The sequence below is a fragment of the Natrix helvetica genome (assembly GCF_964273705.1).
Source record: "Natrix helvetica genome assembly, chromosome: 14".
Taxonomy (NCBI): Eukaryota; Metazoa; Chordata; class Lepidosauria; order Squamata; family Natricidae; genus Natrix; species Natrix helvetica.
The window spans coordinates 10,486,175-10,512,591 of NC_138564.1; the positions used below are offsets into that span (position 1 = coordinate 10,486,175).

General features: G+C 43.6%; 1 protein-coding gene across 1 annotated transcript; it reads left to right on the plus strand.

Moving 5' to 3' along the window:
• On the plus strand, nucleotides 1-25,571 carry SLC8B1 (solute carrier family 8 member B1). The gene is made up of 16 exons (XM_081966307.1): nucleotides 1-100; nucleotides 4,428-4,787; nucleotides 6,777-6,929; nucleotides 7,721-7,773; nucleotides 9,253-9,310; nucleotides 11,181-11,286; nucleotides 12,401-12,568; nucleotides 14,012-14,119; nucleotides 14,768-14,815; nucleotides 15,265-15,395; nucleotides 17,903-18,044; nucleotides 19,581-19,702; nucleotides 21,526-21,679; nucleotides 23,167-23,247; nucleotides 24,128-24,192; nucleotides 24,894-25,571. The coding sequence occupies exons 2-16, from the start codon at nucleotides 4,611-4,613 to the stop codon at nucleotides 25,089-25,091; spliced, it is 1,764 nt and encodes a 587-aa protein (XP_081822433.1). The 5' UTR covers nucleotides 1-100; nucleotides 4,428-4,610; the 3' UTR covers nucleotides 25,092-25,571.
• Nucleotides 25,572-26,417: the final 846 nt, after the last annotated feature.

Here is a 26,417-nt window from a genome sequence, read left to right on the forward strand (position 1 = left end):
TGTGTCTCGCCTGGCCCCGGCTATAGAACAAGAGAAGCGGAGAAGGGCAAAGCTTAAAGTCCCGGGTGGCGCCAGGTCCCAGTTGCCGCGGCGGGCTCAGGTGAGCTGCGGGCAGGTGCGGGCGGGCGGGGGCTCGGCCGGCGGGTAGGAGAGAAAGCGGAGGCGATCTCCCCCCTCCCCGGATTGGGCTCCGGGACCCGGGAAAGGAGGAGGCTGCCTGACTCCGCCGGAGGTTGTTTACAAAGGCTCGCGGTCCCGGGTGGCGTGGGGAGCCGATCGTGAGGACGGGGAGCGCGTGGGAAGTGGAGGGGTGGGTGTTGGGTTCTTCCTAGGCGGGATTCGCTCGTTAGAGGCTTCTGTTCCGCTTCTGGGGGGCGCTGAGTTCAAATCCCGACAGGATCCCTCCCTGGGCTACACGTTTGCTGGATGACTTGGTGGCGAGTGTGCAGTCGGCTTCTTGGCCTACCTTACAGGGGGAGGGGGTTGTGAGGATGGAAGGAGAAGGCTGGCAGGCTAGATGGTGCCTGAAGGATACCATCAAAGGTCTTGGGCATTCATAGGATGGCCAAGTATAATTTGATTGCTTATTATGGCTATCACTAAATGGTGTATCTTATGATTCTTGATGAATGTATTTCTTTTTCTTTTATGTACACTGAGAGCATTTGCACCAAAAGCAAATTCCCTGTGTGCCCAATCACACTTGGTCAATAAAGAATTCTATTCTATTCTATCTTATCCTATCCTGTTCATTTTCTATTCTATTCTATTCTATTCTATTCTATCTTATTCTATCCTATCCTATTTTATATTCTATTCAATTCTATTCTATTCATTTTATATTCTATCCTACTCTATTCATTTTATATCCTATCCTATCCTATCCTATCCTATCCTATCCTATCCTATCCTATCCTATTCATTTTATATTCTATTCTATTCATTTTCTATCCTATCCTATTTATCCTATCCTATCCATGCCACCTTGGCATCACTTAAGCAGGTGAAAGCATCTCTCAGTCTAAGAATTCAGATACTCCTTGACTTACAGCGGTTTTTTTAGTGACCCTTTGAAGTTGCAATGGCACAGAACAAGGGGACATGAGAGAGAGAGAGGGAGAGAGGGAGGGAGGGAGGGAGGGAGAGAGAGAGAGAGAGAGAGAGAGAGAGAGAGAGAGAGAGAGAGAGAGAGAGAGAGTCAACTTTCATGCCTAATGCAGGACTAGAATTCACCGTTTCCTGGTGATTGGCCCAAAGTCACCCAGTAAGCTTTCATGCCTAAAATGGGACTAGAACTCACTGACTCCTGGTGATTGGCACAAATCCCCAGCCAGCTTTCAAACCTAATGCGGGAGTAGAACTCACCATCTCCTGGTAATTGGCCCAAGTCACCCAGCTGGCTTTCTTGGCTAAGTGGGACTAGAGCTCACTGTCTCCTGGTGATGGGCCCAAATAAATAATAAATTATTTTGTGGATATATAAGCGCACAGATAGCACCCACCCACCCAGAAAGTAGTCCAAGCCAGCCCCTGTATACTTCTGCTTCAGCTGCCTCTAGACTTTGCTTCTTAATAGAATTATGGCCCCTGAATCGAATTATAAACCACCCCACCCCCAAAGAGTCCATTAAACTAATGGCCCTCTTTGCATTTTATTTCTGCCCGCTGCAGACGTATTATGCAGTTTGCCACTGTCATACTCTCCATCCCTCGTGGCCACGGAAGGACATTATTTAGGAATTAGTCTTAGAAAATTTTTCCCTGGCAGACTCAGCCATGGGATTGAATTGGGGTGGGGTGTAGATCAAAGCCTGGCTGGATTCAATAGTTTGATCTCTGGATTCATGAATAACCAGGCAAGAAATACTGGATTACCTTTGATTGAGCGCTTTTGAAAAGCTGGTGCCTTCAGGAATTGTGCAAAGGGAAAGGGAAGGAAGAGATAGATTTATGAATGAACTTTAGAATAGAATAGAACAGCACAGAACAGAACAAGAATTTAGGACAGAATAGGATAAGATAGAAGAGAATAAGAATTTAGGATAGGATGGATAGGATGAGATGGGATAGAATAGAATTTCGCATAGGGTAGGGTAGAGTAGAACAGAACAGAATAAAATTCATTATTGGCCAAGCGTGATTGGACACACAAGGAATTTGTCTTTGGTGCATATGCTCTCAGTGTACATAAAAAGACAAGATACATTCATCAAGAATCATAAGGTGCAACACTTAATGATAGTCACAAGGTACAAATAAGCAATCGGGAAACAATCAATATCAATATAAATTGTAAGGATACAAGCCACAAAGTTACAGTCCTGCAGTCATAAGTGGGAGGAGATGGGTGATAGGAACGATGAGAAGACTAATAGTAATAGTAATGCAGCCTTAGTGAATAGTTTGACAGTGGTGAGGGAATTGGTTGTTTAGCAGAGTGATGGCGTTTGGAGAAAAACCTGTCCTTGTGTCTAGTGGTTCTGTGTGCAGTGCTCTATAGCGTTGTTTTGACCGCAGGAGTTGAAACAATTTATGTCCAGGATGCGAGGGATCTGTAGATATTTTCGCAGCCCTCTTTTTGACTCGTGCAGTGCACAGGTCCTCAATGGAAGGCAGGTTGGTAGCCATTGTTTTTTCTGCAGTTCTGATTCTCCTCTGAAGTCTCTGTCTGTCTTGTTGGGTTGCAGAGCCAATCCAGGCAGTTATGGAGGTTCAGATGACGGACTCAATGATTCCTCTGTAGAACAGAATCAGCAGTTCCTTGGGCAGTTTGAGCTTCCTGAGTTGAAAGAACATTCTTTGTTGTGTGATGTTTTTGATGTTAGGTGTCCATTTTAGGTCTTGAGACATGATAGAACCTAGAAATTTGAAGGTCTCTCCTCTTGATCCTGTGTTGTCTAGTATTGTAAGAGGTGGTAGTATGGGAGGGTTTCTCCTAAAGTCTACCACCCTTTCTACGGTTTTGAGTGTGTCCAGTTCCAGATTGTTCCAGTTAACCAGCCAAGTGATTCTAGATTCCCATTGATTAAGCGCTTTTGGATAACTGGTGCCTTCAAGAATTGTGTAAAGAGAAAGGGAAGGAAGAGATAGATTTATGAATGAACTTCAGGCATAACTGATAATGACATCTTTGGCTGGCTGTTCCTGTTTTAAAACAGGAATTAACCAGGAAATAGGCGGGTTGATTAAGCATATCCAGAAAGCCAAAATAAAACATTCTCATTTTTTCTGAGTCTGTTATTCAGAACGTGTCTATCTGGTTTAGCAAGTAGCTCGCAATAATTATTCACCCTCCCCCCCCCCCCCAAAAAGAAAAAAAAATATTGGGACCTTCCAAAGGAATCCCCCGAGGCAATTTTTTTTCTTCAAACGAAGTTTTTGTTGTTGTTGCATATTTTAACTTCTTTATAAACAAAGTGTTGCCCTCATTTGCCCACCCTTTACATCTTCTATTTATGCATAGTACATTTTACGTCGTATTTCCATTTTGCATTTCAGTCACCTTATTCTCATTCCAGAGTCTCCCGCTTTTAATTTTAATTTCTTCTTAATGTATTGACCATATCATTGTTTGCCTCTCCAGATGAATAAAATGTAACGCATTATTGTCATCTATTATTCTGTTTTACTGTTAATAACATATATCCTCAAATTTAATTTTATATAGTAAACATTTCATTTCGTTAGTTATCCACAAGTAATAGTCTTAATCTATTTCCCACGCGTTGCGTTAAATATATACCTTTGGCTATATTTACTAATATTTGCTATTTACTATTTTTATATCAGCAAAACAACGGCTGTGTTAAATAGTCACTGCAAGCTTGTTTTTTCTTACACCCATTCCAGTTTTGTGCAGTTTTCTAACAACAGAAAGAGATCTGTAAATAGGCTCAAAATTTGAAGAATGTGGGGAAAAGATTTGCAGGCTTCAATGAGAGACTCGTAATGTAGCAGATTAAAAAGGTAAATACTTCCCTGTCAGTCATGTCTGACTTTAGGGTGCGGTGTTCATCCAGGTTTTTTGCCTGAGGGAGTCTGTTGTCTGACGATACTTTCTGTGGTCATGTGACCATTATGGCTATATGCCAAAAATGCTCACGGAATGCTGTTACCTTCCCACTGAAGTGGTACCTATTTATCTACTCACAGTTGCATGCTTTCGAACTGCTAAGTCGGCAGAAGCTGGAGCAAAGAACAGGAATCTGTTAAAGAGATACTTGTGGACATGCATAGCTGAGGAATTCTAGGAGTTGAAGTCCACAAGGCTTAAACGTGGCCCGATTTGGAGACCCTGATTTTAAACAATGACCCAAGGGCTCACGGGTTGTATAGTCTCAATTATAATCTACTGGGAAGGAAACATGTAATCCTCACCCACTCTGTGGTTCTGTATTCTATTTGATTCTCCCTTTTCCTCCCTACAGAGGGGATGTCCTCGTAACTACTTCTCCAACTTTCTGCTGAGCTCACTTCTCCATTTCCATCAACGGCTGGAACTTTGCGAAACTTCCTGGTGCTTGGACCGTCTTCCCAACGCCGCCTCTTTTGATCTTGCCGCTCCCAATGCCGTGACGTGCAACCCTTGCCTTTAGACAGCAGTCTCTGGGATGACAAGGCGAAGTTTTTGGCTGGGCCTTATGCCACCTCTTTGGTTTCTCAGTGTCGCCTTCCTGCTGGTCCAGGAGACGGAGGAGGTAGGGCCTTCTGTTGGGCGATGGAACGCCAACTTCCCAACATCCTTCTCAACAGATGGACCTCATGGAATCCAGAGCTCCAATGCGGACGTAAGTGGCCCAAAAGTTAGAAACATGCTTCCCTCTTTGATTCTGTTGGGGCTAAAAGTCAACCTTAGGAAATGTAGGTAGTCCTTGACTTGTGACAGTTCGCTTAGTGGCCGTTGGAAGTCACAGCAGCACCAGGAAAAGGGACTTGTGTTGAGCATTTTTCACACTTAACAACCGTTGAAGCATCCCCGTGGCCACGGGATGAAAATTCAGACGCTTGGCAACTGACTCATATTTATGACGGTTGCAATGTTCCAGTGATCCCCTTTTGCGACCTTCAGGCAAGCCACATTCAACGGGGGGGGGAGCCAGATTCACTTAACAACCGTGTCACTAACTTAACAACTGCAGTGATTCACTGAACAACTGTGGCACCGTTCATCGCATGTTTTAGCATTCAGTCCTCTAATCATCTTGGTTACGGATTAACGGAGTTGGAAGGGATCCTGTAGGTCATCTAGTCCAACCCCCCACCAAAGCAGAAGACCCTACACCATCTCTGAAAAATGGCAGTCAAGTCTCTTCTTGAAAGCCTCCAGGGATGAAGCTCCCACAACTTCCACAGGCAACTTCTGTTCCATGGGTTGATTGTTCTCACCGTCAGGAAATTCCTCCTTCTTTCCAGGTTGAATCTCTCCTTGGTCCGTTTCCATCCATTATTCCTTGTCTGGCCTTTAGGTGTTTTGAAATTATTACCTTGGTTTTCTTGTTCTGGGATAATCAGGAAGGGCTTTCTTTCTCCTACAACCTGAATAGAACTTAGAAGCTTCAGAGGGTGTAGAATCTAGCCACCCGCTTCATAATAGGTGACGTGACCTGCAAGAGATGCAGCTAGTGTCTCTCCTGAGTTCTTCTGGGAACTTCTGGGAATCATTCGGTGAGGAAGGATCCACACGCAGGAGAAGTCAGACATGGGCTGGGTTTACCAGCTGACCATTATTGATGGTCCTCCTTGACCCTTCCTTTCCTCTTTTCATCAGAGGATTGGGAGATGATGGATGTGGTGACCTAGAGGTGGAGCTCTCGCCTGACACTCAGGATGCTGTGGGTTCAATCCTAGGTAGAGGCAGATATTTCTCTCTCTGAGCACAATGAGATTATATCTGCTGAATAAAACTCCGCATTGGCGACAGGAAAAGCATCTGGCCAGTAAACACCTGTCTCTATTCAGTTGCTCAGACTCCATCCCGGAAGGGATTATGGGGTCATTAAAAGAGGATGATGAAGATGAGGGAGGGAGGGGTCTTTAAAAATGTAAACAATGATGGCATCGGACCTGTCTCCCCTTAAAACTTTAAATAGAATAGAGCAAACAACACTGGACTCCATTTGCTGAAAAAGGTATTCTTTTATTAGAAATTAAATGTTTTGCGGTATTGCAAAGCCGGAACGGAGAATTGCGCGCGCAAATCCCTAAGTTCTCCTTTCCCCTCCTTTATTATTTATTTTAATATTTTCCATTCTACAACCTATTGTTTTTATACATATACTATAAGATATGGAATAGGTGGTATAATTGGCTTGGAAAGAGATGTAAAATTAATGCACAGGGAATGCATAGAAAATATAACAAAAGGAGGTGGTATATATGCAGAATGCAATAGAAATGTAAATACTGTATATATTGTAAAAATGAGTAATCACGAAACAAGGAGGTATATGTATACTTTCCCCTCCTTTAACTGTCTCTCATTGCTCACCCTTTTGTAACCAATTAGGTTTAGGCAAGGTGTTTTCATAATGCTCAGCTCAAGAGTAGCTTGGCATGCATCTCCTTCCTCCCTCCAGCTGGGTGACCTTGAGGCAGCTTCTCCAGAAAGTACAGTTTTTACTTTCTAGTTCCCAGGCATTCCCCCTTCATTCCTCCTCCCTGTCACCGCATAACAGCACAAAGCATGCATAAAGAAGGAGCTGATAGGTTGTAACCAGGCTGCTCCCACGGAATCTCTTCTTTTAATCCTGCTTTCTTACTTTCGGTCTCCACTCTAGTGCAGAGAAGTGGGAAAACAGAATCAGTCGGACCGTTGTTCCTTCATCCGCCATAACCCGAACTGCAGGATGGACAGTGGCTTCCTCAACTACCTCGACGGAGTTTTCTGCCTCTTCCCAGCGGCTCTGCAACCTTTGGCCATAACTCTCTATGTAAGAATCTCAGCGAGAAAGGAAACTTCTCATATTTTTCCCCTTGGATGGTTTCTCCTCCCCCCTTCCCCCACGTCCTTCCTGATTTTTAAAAAGTTCTGTGCCCCAGTAAGTTTGGGTCATTGGGCATGCAAAACCAATGGACTGCACCAGATAGGTGGAAAGGAAATGAGAACTTTTGTTTGCAAATAAATTAATTGCGGGGGGCCTTCAAGAAATGGACATTTTTCCGGGATGCTGTAAGATCTCCTTAACAGATTAACAGAGTTGGAAGGGTCCTTATAGGTCATCTAGTCCAACCCCCCACTCAAGCAGGAGACTCTACACCATTTCTGACCAATGGCAGTCCAGTCTCTTCTTGAAAGCTTCCAGTGATGAAGCTCCCACAACTTCCGAAGGCAACTTCGCTTCCATCGGTTGATGGTTCACTCTGTCAGAAAATTCCTCCTTATTTCCAGGTTGAATCTCCCCTTGGTCAGTTTCCATCCATTATTCCACTTTTCTCTACGTTGAATGTCATTTTGTTAGATAGGGCCCAGGGTTGAAGTCTGTCAAGATCCTTCTGGATCTTGAGCCTATATCCTTACTTGGGATGGGGTTGGTCCAGAAGAGCTGCTAGGTCACTTCCAGCTATGGGATTCATATGGCTATGGACTTTGGTCTTGCTGTCTTGGGATCTTGGGAGTTGTAGTCCCAACCCATCTGTGTCAGTTCATGCCTGGTTGGGAAAAGTGGATGGTGTTTTTCCTCCTTTTTTCACAGCAAACACTGTTGTCTTTGGTTTCTTGTAGGTCCTCTGGCTTCTCTACCTCTTCGTTATCCTTGGCGTCACGGCTGAGAAATTGTGAGTAGCAAACCCAGAATCCAAATCCCACTTTCAGAGCCAAAGGTCAGAAATGCACTTCCTTCAGATATTGTCTCAGAAGTGGTTTACTGCTCCCGTTTGCAAAAGATGGATTGGGGCTGAAAAATAGACACGGTGCATGTTCTCTTAGGGGCCTTAACAAAACACCTGGGATATTATTATTATTGTTATTGTTATTGTTATTATTATTATTATTATTATTATTATTATTATTATTATTATTATTGCATCAACAGAATTGTATCACAGCGGCCAGTTGTTTCGCCGGATTTGGCATTAATTACTAGTCAGGCCCCACTATATTACTATTATTATTATTATTATTATTATTATTATTATTATTATTATTATTATTATTATTATTATTATTATTATGATGTTAATCTTTGGTGAGATTCACAGCCTTTGGGGCTGGTTGGTAGCTCAACAACTCAAGTCCTAACCAAGGACCTAGGAACTGTTAAGGTAACATCGGAGGATATAAGCTGATCCAAGGAGGATGGTTTTTTGTAGAATCAGGATTTTCAAGTCTAATAGATTTAGAATTTCCAGATAGCAAGGTAGCCCTTTAGGTATTGCTCCAATTACATTGGGACAACACATGATTTCTTTTTCCACAGTCACTACTCCTCCTCCTCCTCCTCCTCCTCCTCCTCCTCCTCCTCCTCCTCCTCCTCCTCCTCCTCCTCCTCCTCCTCCTCCTCCTCCTCCTCCTCCTCCTCCTCTTCTCCTCCTCCTCCTCCTGCTGCTGCTGCTGCTGCTGCTGTTGTTGTTATTATTATTGTATTGTTATGCTGCCTATGTCCTCTGCAAGGTGACTCAGGGTGACCAGAAATCTAACTGCAGGACAAACAAAGAGAAGATTGAAAATTCTAAAGTCCTTGAGTTTCTGCTGAGCTTATCGTAAACATACTTTCTTGTCTGTGGAGGGAAGCCACAGCCTAAAAACATATGAAAATAGTCTAAAAACACATAGTCTAAATACATACGAAGAACAGGAACTGGGTAGGTCTAGTTTAATGAAAAGAAGGACTAGGGGTGACATGATAGCAGTCTTCCAATATCTCAGGGGCTGCCCCAAAGAAGAGGGAGTCAAGCTATTCCCCAAAGCACCTGAGGGTAGAACAAGAAGCAATGGGTGGAAACTAATCAAGGAGAGAAGCAACTTAGAACTGAGGAGAAATTTCCTGACAGTTAGAACAATGAATCAGTGGAACAGAAGTTGCCTCCAGAAGTTGTGAATGCCCCAACACTGGAAGACGTTAAGAAGATGTTGGATAGCCGTATAGGGTTTCCTGCCTGAGCAAGGGGGTTGGACTAGAAGACCTCCAAGGTCCCTTCGAACTCTGTTATTCTGTTAGTGTTTAACTGCGAACGTATCTGCAGGAGAGGGACAGCAGTGAGAAGGGAAGTAGCATTTCAGAAATGTTTAATCGTCCTCTCTCTTTCTCCTTCTAGCTTCTGCCCTAACTTATCAGCCATCTCCAACAAGTTGCGGCTGGCGCATAATGTGGCAGTATCCTTTCATGGGACCCTCCCTCCCGCCCTTTGGGGATGCGGAAAACAAGGCGGGTGAGGAAGAGAAGGTCCCAGAAGGACGTTAACCCATAAAATGGAGAAGAGTCCAGGGGGGGGGGGAGAATTTGGGTACAGTCAGAAGGGTGGATAAAAATGTTGCAGCCTTTCCGTTGACCACGTTGAAATGGCGATGAAAAAAAGACCACTTTGAATGGTCGGTGATGATGAGAATGATGAGAATCATCAGGAGATGTTTGAGAAGACCCCAAAGGACAAATATAGCACAAAAGAAGCTACCGTATTTTTCCGAGTATAAGACCCACCTTTCCCCCCCCCCAATAAAAGAGCCTGGAAATATTAGTGTGTCCTATATATAAGACATAAGGTTTAGGGTATAGGGTTATATATAAGGTACATATAAGGTATAGGGTTTCCTGCCTAGGCAGGGGGTTGGACTAGAAGACCTCCAAGGTCCCTTCCAACTCTACTATTGTATTATTGTATTATTGTATTATACACCAAATACAGCCATTTTTTGGCCTCCCGAAGCCCTGCCCTTCATCCCTTTATTGAGAAAAGCAGGACGTTTTTTGCAAAAATGGGGGTGTTTTTGCCTTCCCCCAGCCCCCAGCAGCAGTCTGCAGTCTTCAGCAGGGCTGGGGGAAGGCAAAAACGCCTCCGTTTTTGCAAAAAAAATGGCCCGTTTTCCACCTGCTTTTTGCCAAAACGGGGGCATTCCTCCAGCCCTGCTGAAGCCTGCAGAATGCTCCTGGGGTCCGGGGAGGACAAAAAGGTTTTTTTTTCTTACTTGCCTCTTCAAAATCTTGGTGCGTCTTATACACCGTGCGTCTTATAGTCTGAAAAATACGGAAGTTGTTTTGTTTTTTTTTTCCTCCAAAGAAAACCATATGCCAATTCTGACGGTGAAAACAAGCCGTGGAACGGCTTGCCTTTGGAAATTGTGGGCAATTCAACACTGGAGGTTTCCAAGAAGAGACTAGATAGCTATTTGTGCTTATATTTGTATTTATTAATTTGTCAAACAGATTCGAGTTAGCAGGTGTAAATATAAACATGGACATGAACGAAAGAAGTGAATGCAAATGAATGGGGACAGTAGGACAGGGACGTAAGGCAGGTTGGTGCTCTTATGCACGCCCCCTTTACGGACCTCTTAGCAATGGGGTGAGGTCCACGGTTGACAATTTAAGGTTGAAGCTGTGGGGGGGTTTGAGGATGCAACAAAGAGTCAGGTAGAGCATTCCAGGCGTTGACCACTCTCTTGCTGAAGTCGTATTTTCTTCAATTGAGTTTGGAGAGGTTGACCTTGAGTTTGTAGCGATTGTTTGCTCGAGTCTTATTGAGGTTGAAGCTGAAGTAGTCATTGACAGGTAGGACGTTGTAGCAGACAGTTGTCCAAGCCCAAAATTTCAAGCCTGGTGGCATAAGGGATTCTGTTGTGAGCAGAGGAGCGGAGGACTCTTCTCGTGAAATACCTCTGGACCTGCTCGATCGTATTAATGTCCGATATACAGTATGGATTCCAGGCAGACGAGCTGTACTCGAGAATTGGTCTGGCAAAGGTTTTGTATGCCCTAGTTTGCAATACAATGTTACCGGAGAAGAAGCTTCGCAAAATTAGGTTAATTTGTCCATAGGGTCTCCTGCTCTAGCAAAGGGTTGGATTAGAAGACCTCCGAGGTCCCTTCCAACCATATTATTCTATATTCTAATCAGCTTTATGGCAGGAAAATCACTCCCTGACTTAGCTGGCATTGGGTATATACAGGCCAGCAGAATAATGGAATGAAGCCCACTCAACAGATCATCCGTGGTGGTGGATCTTCTTTCCTTAGCCCTTCCTCCATGGTGTCACTTTTCTGGCTTTTGGAAATGGAGCACCTGACATCTTCAGCGCGGTAGTTGCGTTCTCTGATCCCCGGACGGCTGGACTAGCCATTGGAGCTCTCTTTGGTAAGAACGGCAAAGGGAATGGCCGGATTTGTGTCCTGTCTCAAGCCAAGGTGTGCTTGAACTCTCTGTCACACGCAAAAAACGGGGAGCGGATCTTAAGTTGGAGTCAAGAAGATGCCTTGCTCAAGGCTGAACCCAAGAACCTAGTCCACTGACTTCAATGCTAAATTGGTGGGAGATAAAGAGCCAATGAAATTCAATTCAATTTTGTGGGAATGTAATGATTCTAGGCCAATGACTCACTTAATTCTGCCCACCACCACCCCGGCTCTGCTCACTGTTCCTCTACACGATGGTTGATTGGATAAGCTACCGTTGACCTCGGTGCTCAGATTGGCAGGGTGCAAGGCTTGGGTTCAGTCCATTAGGCTAAGTCAAGTAAGTAGCTTAATCCAATGCATGGCACAACATACCTTGCTGTATGCCCTTAGAGATAATATTTATTGTCTTTTTTTTTACTGTAAGCCCACTGGCCCACATTAAAAATGAAATTCTGTTGTGTGGTCTCAAAAGAAAGTATATATCTGCCTATACACATATATAATACACATATACACATTATATGCATCTCTCTCTCTCCCCATCTATCTATCTATCTATCTATCTATCTATCTATCTATCTATCTATCTATCTATCTATCATCTATCTCTCTCTTCTATATATCTACATATCTACATCCACATCCATCCGCCCGCCCACCCATCCATCCATCCATCCATCTCCCATCTATCTGCCTCTCTCCCCATCTGCCTCCTGATTCTTTCTTTCTTTCTTTCTTTCTTTCTTTCTTTCTTTCTTTCTTTCTTTCTCTCTCTCTCTCTATCTATCTATCTATCTATCTATCTATCTATCTCTATCTATGTCTCTATCTATCTCCCATATATCTGCCTCTCTCCCCATCTGCCTCCTGATTCTCTCTCTCTCTCTCTCTCTCTCTCTCATCTGAGCTCGTTCTCCACTTCCTTCTCTTATAAGGCACTTATCTCAGCGGAAGGTTTTCCTCCTCCATCTCCCCAGGCCATTCTCACCTCCCATCAGAGTACATATGGCTGAGTGAAAGAAAGAGGAAAGACCCCCCCAGCTGCTTCCTCTTTTTATTTTATTTTTTACTAGGTGCTGGCATCTTCGTCACCACGATAGTCGCCGGTGGCATAGCCCTGGTGAGGCCTTTCACCGCCGCCTCTCGTCCCTTCCTGCGGGATGCCGTCTTCTACATGATGGCAGTGTTCCTGATCTTTGTGGCTCTCTATTTTGAACAGGTCACCTTGGCAGAAGCTCTGAGTAGGTATTGGGAGGCAAAGGGGGCCTTCAAAAAAAAAATCCTTGTTGGGAGGTAAGACAATCCATCTTCAGGCTTTGTCTTCCGGGAAGAGGGTCGTGCCACCTCTTCGTTCCAACAGATTTGCAGCCGATGTTTATTCGTGATTGATTCAAGGAACCAGGGTTGGGTAACTGAGTTGAGCTGCCAAATGAGTTTCTTATGAGGCCTCCGATGCTTCTCTCCAGAGCAGTGTTCTCCAACCATGGCAATTTAGAATGGAACAGAGCAGAGCAGACTAGAACAAGAATAGAACAAGAATAAGAATAGAATAGAACAGAGCAGAGCAGAGCAGAAGAGAACAAGAATAGAATAGAGCAGAGCAGAACAGAACAGAACAAGAATAGAATAGAGCAGAGCAGAACAGAACAGAACAAAAATAGAACAAGAACAGAACAAGAATAAGAATAGAATAGAACAGAGCAGAGCAGAACAGAAGAAGAATAGAACAAGAATAGAAGAAGAACAGAACAAGAATAGAACAAAAATAAGAATAGAACAGAACAGAGCAGAGCAGAATAGAAGAAGAATAGAAGAAGAAGAATAGAATAGAGCAGTGCAGAGCAGAGCATAATAGAACAAAAATATAACAAGAATAAGAATAAAATAGAGCAGAGCAGAGCAGAATAGAACAAGAATAAGAATAAGGATAGAATAGAGCAGAGGAGAGCAGAATAGAAGAATAGAACAAGAATAGAATAAGAATAGAATAGAGCAGAGCAGAGCAGAATAGAACAAGAATAGAACAAGAATAAGAATAGAATAGACTAGAGCAGAGCAGAATAGAAGAATAGAATGAGAATAGAACAAGAATAATAATAATAGAATAGAATAGAGCAGAGCAGAATAGAAGAATAGAACAAGAATAAGAATAGAATAGAATAGATCAGTGCAGAGCAGAATAGAATAAGAATAGAACAAGAATAAGAATAGAATAGAGCAGTGCAGAGCAGAGCAGAATAGAACAAAAATAGAACAAGAATAAGAATAGAATGAATAGAATAGAACAGATTTATTGATTCAAAATGAATTGTGGAAGCTACTGAGTAGATCCCCAACTGCTCAGCCTCCTCTCGTATCTGTTTCATTTCTTTATATTTCTATGTTGTTCCACTCCAGAAAGTGGCATCCTGTTCATAGAAAAATAAAAATGACCCAACAGTATTCAAGAGTATGTAGAGCAATGATTTTTGACCAACAGGAGTAGGTAGAATACAACATCATACAATGCTTTTACTAGAACTGGTTTCTCTTCTTACTATGGAGACTCATTAGGCACATTCTTTTTGATTTCTTTGAAGTTGATGTAATGTAGGTGAAGTAAATGCATAACTTGTACACGAATTGGAGAAGGTCTGATGAGCAGAGAAGACAACGTCAAGTACTACGTCGTCTCTCGTTCACAGGTTTCCTTGGACTTTACATCTTCTACGTCTTGACTGTAGTGGTCTCTACTTGGCTCCACAAGAGACAGCGCAGGGAGAGATTGGCCCCACCCAGCCATCCAGAACCAGGTGAGGGGTGGTGTACCTATAGGCCAGAGATGGGGGTATGGGTGGACTCCACAGATGTTCAATACTCCAGTTCCTATGAGCTCCAAATCAACATGGTCAAAGGGTCAGGAAAGATGTGAGTTGGCTTCAGCATTCTTATGAGGATCCTACAAGAAAGCTTTGTCTTTTGGATGGAGAAGGACAGGAGTGGCAACTACTGGTAGAAAGTGGACTGCTAGGAAATAATTAAGAGGACACTCTTGCCTATCTGAGATGAGGGGTGTGGTGACTTAGAGGTGAAAATTCTCACCTCACAATCAGGATCCTAGGTAGAGGTAGGTATTTCTCTCTCTGGGCACATTGAGAATTATCTCTGCGGAATATAACTCCTCATTGGCAACAGGAAGCGCATCTGGCCAGTAAACATTCAGCTCCATTCAGTTGCCCCGCAAGAGACTATAAGGTCATTAAAAGAAGATGATGAATCTTGCCTATCGGATAGGCCAGAGCAAATTGTGCTAGACAAACTTCCCTAGATACTCCATCTCAACTTGCTTTGCATAGTGCCCCGAAGCTCAAGATTTGCAGTATACGACAAACATGTTTCCTCTTTGTCTCTCTCTCTCTCTCTCTCTCTCTCTCTCTCTCTCTCTCTCTCTCTCTCTCCAGAGCTTTCAACGGATTCCGAAGATGGTGACAGTGCAAATGTGAATGGGGGTAAGACATTCTCCATTTTCTAAGCGCACAGATGTCAGGGTTCCAAATAGCATCCAAAAGTAAATCAGAGTCTAAGGCAAAGGATTGCTCAGAGTTCTAATTGATTAAGAGAACCATGTTGGGAAAACCTGAATCTGAAAGCTTCCCGGTTTTCTCCACCCAGTTGAAAGTTCAAGATCTTGCCCTCACACACACCCACAAGTCCATCCCATGGTCCAATCTCCCACTGCCACGCTGGCAGTTCCACCTATCCAGTTCCGGTCAGGTGCAGAGGTGCAAAGACAAAGGATGACCTTGGCTTTCTAGAAAGAATGTTGTTATGGCTACATATCATCTCACTCCTACAATTCCCCCCTCCCATTTTCCCACAATAGCAAATGCATAGTAGAATAATAGACGTCTTGATTCCTGACCATCTTTATAACTTCTTGTTCCTTTCCCTTGCGCAGAGGAAGAATATCAACCGTTGTTGCCCTCGGAGGAGACCACGTTTCGGATTCTGACTCAGTCCATCAACCCTCTGGATTATAGGAAGTGGAGGAGGAAACCCTGCTACTGGAAATTGCTCAAGGCATGCAAGGTGAGAGCTACATTAAAAAAAAATTAGCCGATAACCATTGCCCGGCTGTTATTTACAGGGGGGAAATGTCCGGACCAAACGTAATTTCTAATGTTGGATTTTCCCTCTTACCAGAGGGAGACCCCCTGTGGAGTACTGCGCTGCACAGTAGAAGCCATTTTATGGCAGTACAGTAGAAGCCATTTTAAGGCACAACAGGTTGTATCTTAACAGAACACACAGTATTTGTCTCCAGAAAGTCATCTGTGTACCAAATTTGGTTGAACTTCCTCCAGGCGTTCCAGAGCTATGCTGGAACACACACACACACACACACACACACACACACACGTAGATAGATAGATAGATAAATAGATAGATAGATAGATAGATAGATAGATAGATAGATAATAGATAATAGATAATAGATAATGGATAATAGATAATAGATAATAGATAATAGATAATAGATAATAGATAATAGATAATAGATAATAGACCTTCAAGCTAAATGGTGCAGTCTCTTCTCAAGGAACATCTAAAAAGCTTCTGGCTCTTCTAAACTGCATCAGTCTTCTTCTTCTTCTTCTTCTTCTTCTTCTTCTTCTTCTTCTTCTTCTTCTTCTTCTTCTTCTTCTTCTTCTTCTTCTTCTTCTTCTTCTTCTTCTTTTTCTTCTTCATGTGCCAGGTCCATCATCGGACGTTGGCGATCATGTTGGCCATCCTATTTTTATCAACAGCCACACGAAAAACTGCCGCTGAGTTTTGTCCAAACCGGTCCTTTAGATTTTGAATCCATGATGTTCTCCTTCTGCCTGGACCTCTTTTGCCTTCCATCTTTCCTTGGAGAGGATTAAGTGAAGGATGGCGTATTTTTCCAAGTGTCGCGTCCCATGCCTGAAACATTCTAGCTTTCGCTTTTTAATGGCTTTGATGATTTTTCCCTTGGCTTTCCCGGGAGGCTTATCCCCTCCTCCTTTCTGATTTTGTCAACCCAGCTAATTTTTTTTTTTTGGGGGGGGGGAGGGTTTGCTTAAAAAATGCTTAGAAACTCCAAATTGTCTACCATAAAACTAAAAGAGAATTTTTGGGAGGTTTTGTGTCCTGTTTGTTCCCATCAATTTTCATTCCAGATCCAATGTAGTTTCTGCTGAATGGACATTTAGAGAGATTTCCTGTTGAACTCTGGCAAAGCACCAGACCGACAAGTTTTTATGTTATTGTCCTTCCTTGAAGCCAAAAAAAAAAAGCTCGTGACTTTTCTTTCTCTTCCTTCTAGAAGAAACACAGGAGGAATACGGGGGTGTGTGTGGGTGTGGGGGGGGGCAACAACAGGCACACAAAACAGGCGTTCCCCATTTGTGCGTAATAAATGCAGCTCCTTCGGTTTCACACATTGGTGGTTTCCAAGGTGTAAAGTTACAAGATAAGAGCCGAAGCCCCCTCGTATTTCTTGTGGTGAAGCTGTGACTCAACCCAAAACACAAGGAACGACGACATGGGGAAAGGGGCGGTTTGGTCTAGTGGTTAAAGCAGCAAGATAGAAAGCCAAAGACCATGAGTACAAATTCCACCTTGCTCTTTTGGTGACGTTAGAGGAGCATTGATGAGGCTAATCGTTTAATACTGTTTGATTGTCTGAGTTGGTGACTCATTGAGAAACTGCTTGTACATTAACAAAAAATGAACGTCACTCCCTTGTGGCATTGGTGGCGTTACCTAGTTTGGTAATGAAATGTCTGCAAGAAAACAGCTAAGCTCAGAGAGCACTACGGACTCCATAGTCCTCAATACAATACAATAGTAGAGTTGGAAGGGACCTTGGAGGTCTTCTAGTCCAACCCCCTGCCTAGGCAGGAAACCCTATACCGTTTCAGACAAATAGCTATCCAACATCTTCTTAAAGACTTCCAGTGCTCCTCTTCTTCCTCTTCCTCCACTCCACAACCCCCATTCCCTTCTAGCACTGACGACGTTACCTAGTTTGGTAATGAAACGTCTCCAAGAAAACAACCAAGCTCAGAGAGCACCAAGGATTCAGCAATCTTTCTCCTCCTCCTCCTTCACCACCATCACCAGTCTACCTCCTCTTTTCCTTTCTATCTCTCCTTTCTGCAACCCCCATTCCTTTCTAGCACTGATGGCGTTACCTAGTTTGGTAATGAAACGTCTCCAAGAAAACAACCAAGCTCAGAGAGCACCAAGGATCCAGCAATCCTCCTCCTCCTCTTTCCCTTTCTGTCTCTCCTTTCTGCAACCCCCATTCCTTTCTAGCACTGACGACGTTACCTAGTTTGGTAATAAAACGTCTGCAAGAAAACAACCGAGCCCAGGGAGGACCCAAAATCCCTCAATCAGAAAAGCTTCCATATTTTTTTTCCTTCTCACCAATAAGGCCCTCTCTAACGAATGGTTAAGGCGTCAGGTTCAAAAACCAGGAGCCTGGGAGTTCTAGTCCTGCCTTCTGCAGGAGTGCAGAACCATCTCTAGTCTGGGCGACTTGTTGATATAGTTTCTTCTCCTTGCAGCTTCCTGTGGAACTGGTCCTTTTACTGACCGTACCTATTGTTGATCCTGACCGGGACGATCAAAACTGGAAAAGGCCTCTGAATTGTCTGCACCTGGTTACCGGCCCCGTCATCTGCATTCTCGCCCTGAAATCTGGAACCTGTAAGTTTCCACCTTTCCTTGACAAACTGGGCTGTGTATTGGGAAGATGGCTGAGTGGTGCGCTGGCCCAGAGGTGGAGCTCTCGCCTCCCGAGGCTGCGAGTTCAATCCTAGGTAGAGGCAGATATGTCTCTCTCTGGGCGCACTGAGAATATGTCTGCTGAACAAAACTCCGCAATGGCGACAGGGAAGGGCATCCGGCCAGTAACCACTTGGCTCCATTCAGTTGCCCAGGACTCCACCTCCAGTTTGGGGGGGGTGTCTTTAAAAGAAGAAGATGATTGGGAAGATGGCTAAAAGCGAGCAGGAGGAAGAACCTCTCTTAATCTCAAACTAAAGAAATAAATATTCTAAACAGCAGCCTTAGAACTGAGGAGAAATATGCACAAGACTGGAAAACCCTAAAAACCCCTACGGATGACAATATAATAAAAAATAATAATAATTCTGGAGAAGTGCAGAAATGGATGCGTTCGCCTTAAAAATGAAAGGAAAAGAAGATTGGGAACATTTTGTGGCCTGGGGACCTTTCTACAAATAGTTAGCTGACAGATACGGAAGTTAGATGAGTGGATTGATGTAAGACATATGGACTACGTGAGAAAGAAAGAACAATGCTTAGTAATTATTTTGAGGGTTCCATAACTGATATTATAATGGGAGGTAGTATACTTTTCAGCAACGATTGATATGATCGCATATATATGCCTATAGGTACATGATTATGCTGAGGTTTATACTTTAATAAGTTGGACATCTAGAATCATCTTTGTTGCTCTTCTCTGCACTCTTTCTAGAATCTCCACATCTTTTTTACATCGTGGCGACCAGAACTGAATGCAGTATTCCAAGGCCACACTTGGAATCCTGCATTCAGTTCTGGTCGCCACGATGTAGAAAAGATGTGGAGATTCTGGAGAGAGTGCAGAGAAGAGCAACGAAGATGATTAGGGGACTGGAGACTAAAACATATGAAGAACGGTTGCAGGAACTGGGTATGTTTAGCTTAAGAGAAAGAAAGACTAGGGGAGACATGATAGCAGTCTTCCAATATCTCAGGGGTTGCCACAAAGAAGAGGGAGTCAAACTATTCTCCAAGGCACCTGAGGGTAGAACAAGAAGCAATGGGTGGAAACTAATCAAGGAGAGAAGCAACTTAGAACTGAGGAGAAATTTCCTGACAGTTAGAACAATGAATCAGTGGAACAGAAGTTGACTCCAGAAGTTGTGAATGCCCCAACACTGGAAGTCTTTAAGAAGATGTTGGATAGCCATTTGTCTGAAACGGTATAGGGTTTCCTGCCTAGGCAGGGGGTTGGACTAGAAGACCTCCAAGGTCTCTTCCAACTCTACTATTGTATTGTATTGTATTCTATAATGCACACTGTTCAATATAGAAATGGAATTTGTGATCTAAAAACAATCAATTCACGTAAAACGTAGGAAGAAACATCGCGGGAGTTGAGTGTTGTCTAGTCTAGTGAACAGAAAGATACGGGGGTGACATGACAGCTGTCTTCCAATATCTGTGTTGCAGATGGTCTCTACAAATTCCAGGGAGTCTTCCCAGTTTGGGGTCTCGTGGTCCTGGTTGGAGCTACTTTAGCTGCCATTCTCTTCTGCGTCACCCGGAACGACCAACCGCCCAGGTGCCATTTTGTGAGTCTTGGGGGAAGTTGTGTTAGATGCAGTTGGAATGTTTCTTGTGAAATCCGGTCTAGACTCTAGACGTTCCCCCCCACTTTGGGCTTCTGAAATCGCCCAAACCATTGCACGGCTGATGTGGTAAGCATCACACCTTAAGATTCCCACCAAGATGACCACAACAGAGACTCAGAGGTGTGTGGAAACCAGCTCTTAACTAACAGCCGTTCCGTCCTTTTCCCAATGAAAGCTTCCTCCAGGTGAGTTGCACAAATCGAAAATATAAGGCAGGGAAGCAGAAATGGAGAAACAATGAATTGAAATCATTTTTCCAAGAGATTTGAGAACTGGACTTCTTTTTTATTTTTCAAGGAGAATTCCTTGAAACTGCACTCGAGCTATTTGCATTCCGTACTGGCCACAACGCAAAAAAAAAAAAAAAATGTTGAAGATGCGGAAAGCGTTTTGACTGGACGCATTTCCGGTGCAAAGATCTCATGTTAAATGCAAAAGGGGCACTTCTGAATGTTCGTTTTCAGCCCCAAATAGCTGTCTTTTGAGTTTGGGATACTTCCACTCTACTCAAGTGTACTGTTCCACTCTGCTCAAGTGTACTGTTCAGACACACTAATTTTTTTCCCCCTGGCTCCAGATGGGATATTTGGAAGCAGTTCAGACTGAAATTTTCTGCCTCTCGGATCTCGTAGTTCTGCTGCAGCCAAATTGCCCACCCTCTTCAAAAATATGAATGCAATGAGAGGTTGTGCAACCACTTGGATCTCGTCCCAGATTCCCTAAGGGAATCTTTCTCAATCCAGATAAGTGGATTTCAGCTCCCAGAATCCTTAGCGGTAGCCACGCTTTGTCCACACATCTGGAGGGGGGGCTTTGGTTCAGGAAAGCTGTTGGAAGCCATTGTATGTGTTTTTAAGTGTGTGTATTGTCAGTTAGCATGATAAACCACTGCTTCCTGTTGTTGTGTGCAGCTCTGGCTTAAAATGATGCATATGTGGAGGGGTGAGAACATGATTTCTGGTGGGGTGTCTGTTTATTCTGTTTTTATGTCCTTCCCAATCTCCAGAGGTTCTAGAAAAAGCATGTTTCAGAGAGACTGGGCAGGAAGAAAAGGGAAGGGAAAGGGGGGGGAGAGAGAAGGAAGGGAAAGAAAGAAAGAAAGAAAGAAAGAAAGAAAGAAAGAAAGAAAGAAAGAAAGAAAGAAGAAACTAATTTAGTTTGTGCTAATGGTTAAGGCACCAGGAAGGGAAGGAAGGATGGATGGATGGAAGGAAGAAAGAGAAATAAAGAAAGAGAAAAAGGGAAAGAAAGAAAGAGAAAGAAACTTAGTTTGTGCATCAGCCTAAAAAGAAAAGGGAAAGAGAAAGAAAGAAAGAAAGAAAAGAAGGAAAAGAAAGAAAGAAAACAGAGAAACAAACTCAGTTTGTGCTAATAGTTAAGGCATCAGCCTAAAAACCAAGAGACTCTGAGTTGTGAAAGACAGCTGGATCACTCTCTTAAGATACTTTAAAAAATAATAAAGATGGGGAAAAATTAGGGAAAGGGAAGGAAGGTAAGAAGAGGTAGAGATATAGTACATAGATGAAATATAGAAGAGAGAGAGGTGAAATAGAGAGAGAGAAAGAAAGGAAAGAAAGAAAGAAGGAAAGGAAGAAAGAAGGAAAGGAAGGGAAGGGAAAGGAAATCTGAAATGACTTTGGAGGACTGCAAGACTGACCTCATCTTATACGGCAGGCAATGCTAAAACAAAACCACGATTTCACGGGACGGGTGAATTCATGGCTCTCTCTTCCTGCGCTCCCTTTTCTTCCCTCTGGCCACAGCTCTTTGCCTTCCTGGGGTTCTTTGTCAGCGCCATGTGGATCAACGCCGCAGCCACGGAAGTGGTGAACATCCTGCAAACTCTGGGCATCACCTTCCACCTGAGTAACACTGTCTTGGGCTTAACGCTGCTGGCCTGGGGAAACAGCATCGGGGGTAAGTAGAAGGCGCCGGCCCCCCATGTCAAAACGAGGGCTTCGATTCGGCGGGTTTCGCCCAAGAGGTTTGGAAACGAAAACCCTGCTGGGAATAAACAGAACTTTGCAGGCAGTCCTCGGCTTACGGCCACAATGGAGCCCAACGTTTCTGTTGCTAAGCGAGGAATTTGTGAAGCGAGCTTTGCCCCATTTGGAGAATTTCCCTTGCTCCGCTTGTTAAGCAAATCGCCGCCGTTGCTCAGTTACTCAATCGGTTGTTAAAGTGAAGCTTGCTTCCCCGTGGTTAGTCCTCGAGTTACGACCACAATTGAGCCCGACGTTTCTGTTGCTAAGTGAGACGTTGGTGAAGTGAGCTTTCCCCCCCCCCCATTTTAGGACCTTTCTGGCCACTGTTGCTAAGTGAATCGCAGTTAAGTTGTCTTTGCTTATCTGAAGGTCGTAAAAGGGGATCACGCAACCCAGGGACACGACAACCGTCATAAGTAGGAATCAGTTGCCAATTGCCTGAATTTTTTTTTAAGTATACATTTTTTATTTTATTTTAATACCAACAGTCCATCGTCCATTAAACAGTGTGTCATCTGGGTACAAATGTGTTGTGCAATAACAGTTAGAATTTACAATCATGTTCATTATTTAATATATTCTTAGCTTAATGCCAGTACCTTAAACTTCTAATACACTAATCCAATCCTCTTCTTGATTTATTGGACTCTATTAACTCTTATTAGCTCTGTTAATACATTGTCTGTATTTTACTCGTCTACTTTTATTCCTAGTTCTTATATTCTTTAACCATCGATAAAATTATTCCCATATAGTATACCGTATTTTTCAGAGTATAAGACGCACCTTTCCTCCCACTAAAAGCGTGTGGAAATGTTGGTGCGTCTTATACACCGAATACAGCCATTTTTGGCCTCCCGCAGCCCCACCCCCGCCCCCCATTTTTGCAAAAAAAGGGCCATTTTTGACAAAAAGAGAGGCGTTTTTTACTTCCCCCAGCCCCCAGAAGCACTCTGCAGGCTTCAGCAGGACCGGGGGAAGGCAAAAATGCCCCGTTTTCTGCCTGTTTTTCACCAAAACGGGGGCATTTTCATCTTCCTCCTGCCCTGCTGAAGCCTGCAGAGTACTCCTGGGGGCTGGGGAAGACAAAACCTTTTTTTCCTTACTTACCTCTTCGAAATCTTGGTGCGTCTTATACACCGGTGGGTCTTATAGTCCGAAAAATATGGTAATAACCAGTTTGTTCTTTCTCTTTAATTGCCAGTGCTAGTCTGTTCATTTCTGGGCATTCTAATATCCAAGTGCCTGAATGTTGATGGGGACGCTGCAATGGTCATAAGTGTGAAAAACAGTCATAAGTCACTTTTTCCCCAGTGCCGTTATGTCTTCAAACAGTCACTAAATGAACCGTCGTAAGTGTCGAGGAATACCTGTATTCGGGAGCTGAATGCTGAGCCTCTCTTCTCTTTCTCCCAACAGACATGTTCTCCGACCTCACCATGGCCCGACAAGGTTACCCCCGGATGGCTTTTTCAGCCTGTTTTGGCGGGATTATCTTCAGTATCCTTTTCAAAGAATTGCGGGGCTCAATTCCAAGCACAGAGGTTGTTAAGTCCTGGACAATCCCTTAAAGATGAGCCAGCCGTGGGCAGCAGCTGCCCAAAAAGCCAATACAGTCCTAGGCTGCATTAACAGAGGGATAGAATCAAGATCACGTGAAGGGTTAATGCCACTTTATCAGGCCTTTGTAATAAAACCACAGGAGTGCGGTGGCTCATTGGCTAAGACGCTGAGCTTGTCAATTAAGAAAGGTCGATCAGTTCGGCGGTTCGAATCCCTAGCACCGCATAAACGAGTGAGCTCCCGTTACTTGTCCCAGCTTCTGCAACCTAGCAGTTCGAAAGCACGTAAAAAATGCAAGTAGAAAAATAGTTAGCCACCTTTGGTGGGAAGGGAACAGCGTTCCGTGCAAATTTTGGCGTTGAGTCATGCCGGCCACATGGCCACGGAGACGTCTTCGGACTGCGCTGGCTCTTGTTGTTTTGGCCTGTGAAACATCCCTTGTCCAAAACCCAACATTTGGCATCTCTTTCTAAAGCCAGCCAGAAGTTTGCATCCAATTTACAGCTGGAAGCAAGAGAAACAAATGTGTTTATTTGTTTGTTTATATTGCTGCCTATTTGCACAGGGCAACTCAAGGCGGCTTACAGAATATAAAAACCTCATTTAAAACAATAAAACCAATAAAAAAGAATAAATGAAGATAATAAAACCAGATTGCAGCTGTTTGAAAACAGTAATAATAATACCTTCCGTTCCCAACCCAATCATAAAATAATAATAATAGATTCAACCTCCATGGAAGTTCAGCCTTTTCCAAAACTGGTTGTTGCACAGCCAGTAAAACTAGCCGAATCGGTTTTCCTGAACTTGCTCCCAGATATGCTTGTCGGCGTCGGGCTGGGCTGCCTTTTGCAAATGTCGAGCAGCAAAGGGGTAGTGAGGGTACGAAACATCTGTGTCGTGTTGTGTATTTTGTTTCTTTGCTGCCTTTATTCCCTCCTGGCTCTTCCGAAGAGGGAAAGCAGATGAGTGATATTTTTCCTGCCGAAGTAGAGAAGGGGGAATTATTGCAACCGGAAGGCAGCTGGCTCTTAATGCAGGAGGGGCAAACTCAGATATACCAAGGGAAGAGAATGTGTGTAGCTTGAAATGAGGGGTCCTTGGTGCTTATTGAGCTTGGTGGTTTTTTCTTGCAGACGTTTCATTACCCTACTAGGTAACGTCATCAGTGCTAGAAGGGACGGAGGTTGGCAGGGAAGAGGAGGAGGAGGACTATGGGGTCCTTGGTGCTTTCTTGAGCTTGGAGTTTTCTTGCAGATGTTTCATTACCCTAGTAGGATGTATGTTGATTGCTTATTTAGCATCCTATGACTATCGCTAAGGGTTGTATCTTGTGATTTATGAGGAATGTATTTTTTATGATAACTATGATCATGATTTATCATGTATACTGAGAGCTTATGCACCGGAGACAAATTATTTGTGTGTGCAATCATGCTTGGCCGTTAAAGAATTATATTCCTATTTCTATTCCTATTCCACACTTTGCTATGCTACGCTGCTATTCTATTCTTCTATTCTTTTCTTTTTTTTCTCTTTTCTACTCTACTCAATTATTTGCTCTTTTTTCTCTCTCTTTGCAGCTCGAGCCGGACGGGCTCTTGGTATGGATTCTAGCGGGTGCCCTGGGCCTCAGCCTGGTCATTTCTTTCCTTTCGGTGCCCGCCCAGTGCTTCCACCTAGGACCAGCTTATGGCTACTGCCTCATCGCCTATTACGTGGTCTTTCTAACCATCGCGCTGCTAACCGAGTTCGGGGTGATCCGGTTATCCACCTTCTGAAAGAAGCGTCTCCTCTGAAGGTCTCGCCCACGTCTCCCAAGGTTGGACCTCTGCCCTCGACCCTGTGGTTTACTTGAAGATGCTGCCTTTCGGGGACAAAGACTTCCCCGGCGAGGTCTAAAGTAGGACGTAGTACCACGGCGGAAAGGATGCTCGGTGAAAGCTGGGCGCCACAGCTGTGGCGTTGTGACCGACAAGCCCAGCTGTTCCACACCCTTCTGATGCGGTTTTTAGAACCAAATCCAGGATTACAGAACACGCAAGACATCCTTTGTCCCCCCCGTCCCCCCCAATCAGTGTTAGCTTTTCTAAGGAAAACTTGTTTAGGCAGCAATGTATATTTTTTTTTAAAAAAGGGATCCTTTTTAAGAAAACGAGTTTTGTTAGAAGTATTTTTCGGTTCCTGAATTGAAGCTTGCGATAAGGCCTTCCATCGCGAGTTACGCCTGCCGTCTTGACTTTTTTGCCCCGTTCCTGTTTTTCGACTGTTTTATCCAGGGGGGCAGGGGTGGGGTGGGGGAAACCACAGAAGAAAAACTGCCTTGCTCATGATTGGAATTGGAAAATGCTGACTTTAGCTCCCAATGGCTTTATACGATCAAACCGCTTCCATTGACACGACAGGTGTACTTGTAGATTTTGCTGCTGAATTGACGCGTCGCAAAGCCGCGACACGCAAGGACAACTGCCTGTGTAGATAAGCCAGGGGTGTTCTCTAGCGTACTTCCCCGTCTTATTGCCTTCACCCACTTTCAAGTATTATATGCAGTGGTGGGATTCAAATAATTGAACCACAGGTTCTCTACTCTAATGATTTCTTTCAACAACCAGTTCACCAACCTGCTCAGAAAGTTAACGACTGGTTCTCCGGACGTAGGGTGAACTTGTCAAGAGTTTTGGTAGCATGACTATTATTAGGAGATAAATTCAGGAGCAAAACACAGCACACAGAGCTTTTAGATGTATATACAAATATATAGTCATGCACATGGAGATAAAAATCCCTTACCACTCAGCTTGGACACAAGGAGAGAAATGAGATACATGATGAGAGAGAGAGGCCCTTTAGTAACTATCTCTTATATATATATGCTGGGTTTTTTTTGTATTCGGGTCTCTTCCCGTGTAAGATTGAGATTGTCTTGGACGAAAACAAATATATATTTATATATAAATATAAATATATATTTTGTATTCGGGTCTCTTCCCGTGTAAGATTGAGATTGTCTTGGACGAAAACAAATATATATTTATATATAAATATAAATATATTTTGTATTCGGGTCTCTTCCCGTGTAAGATTGAGATTGTCTTGGATAAAAACAA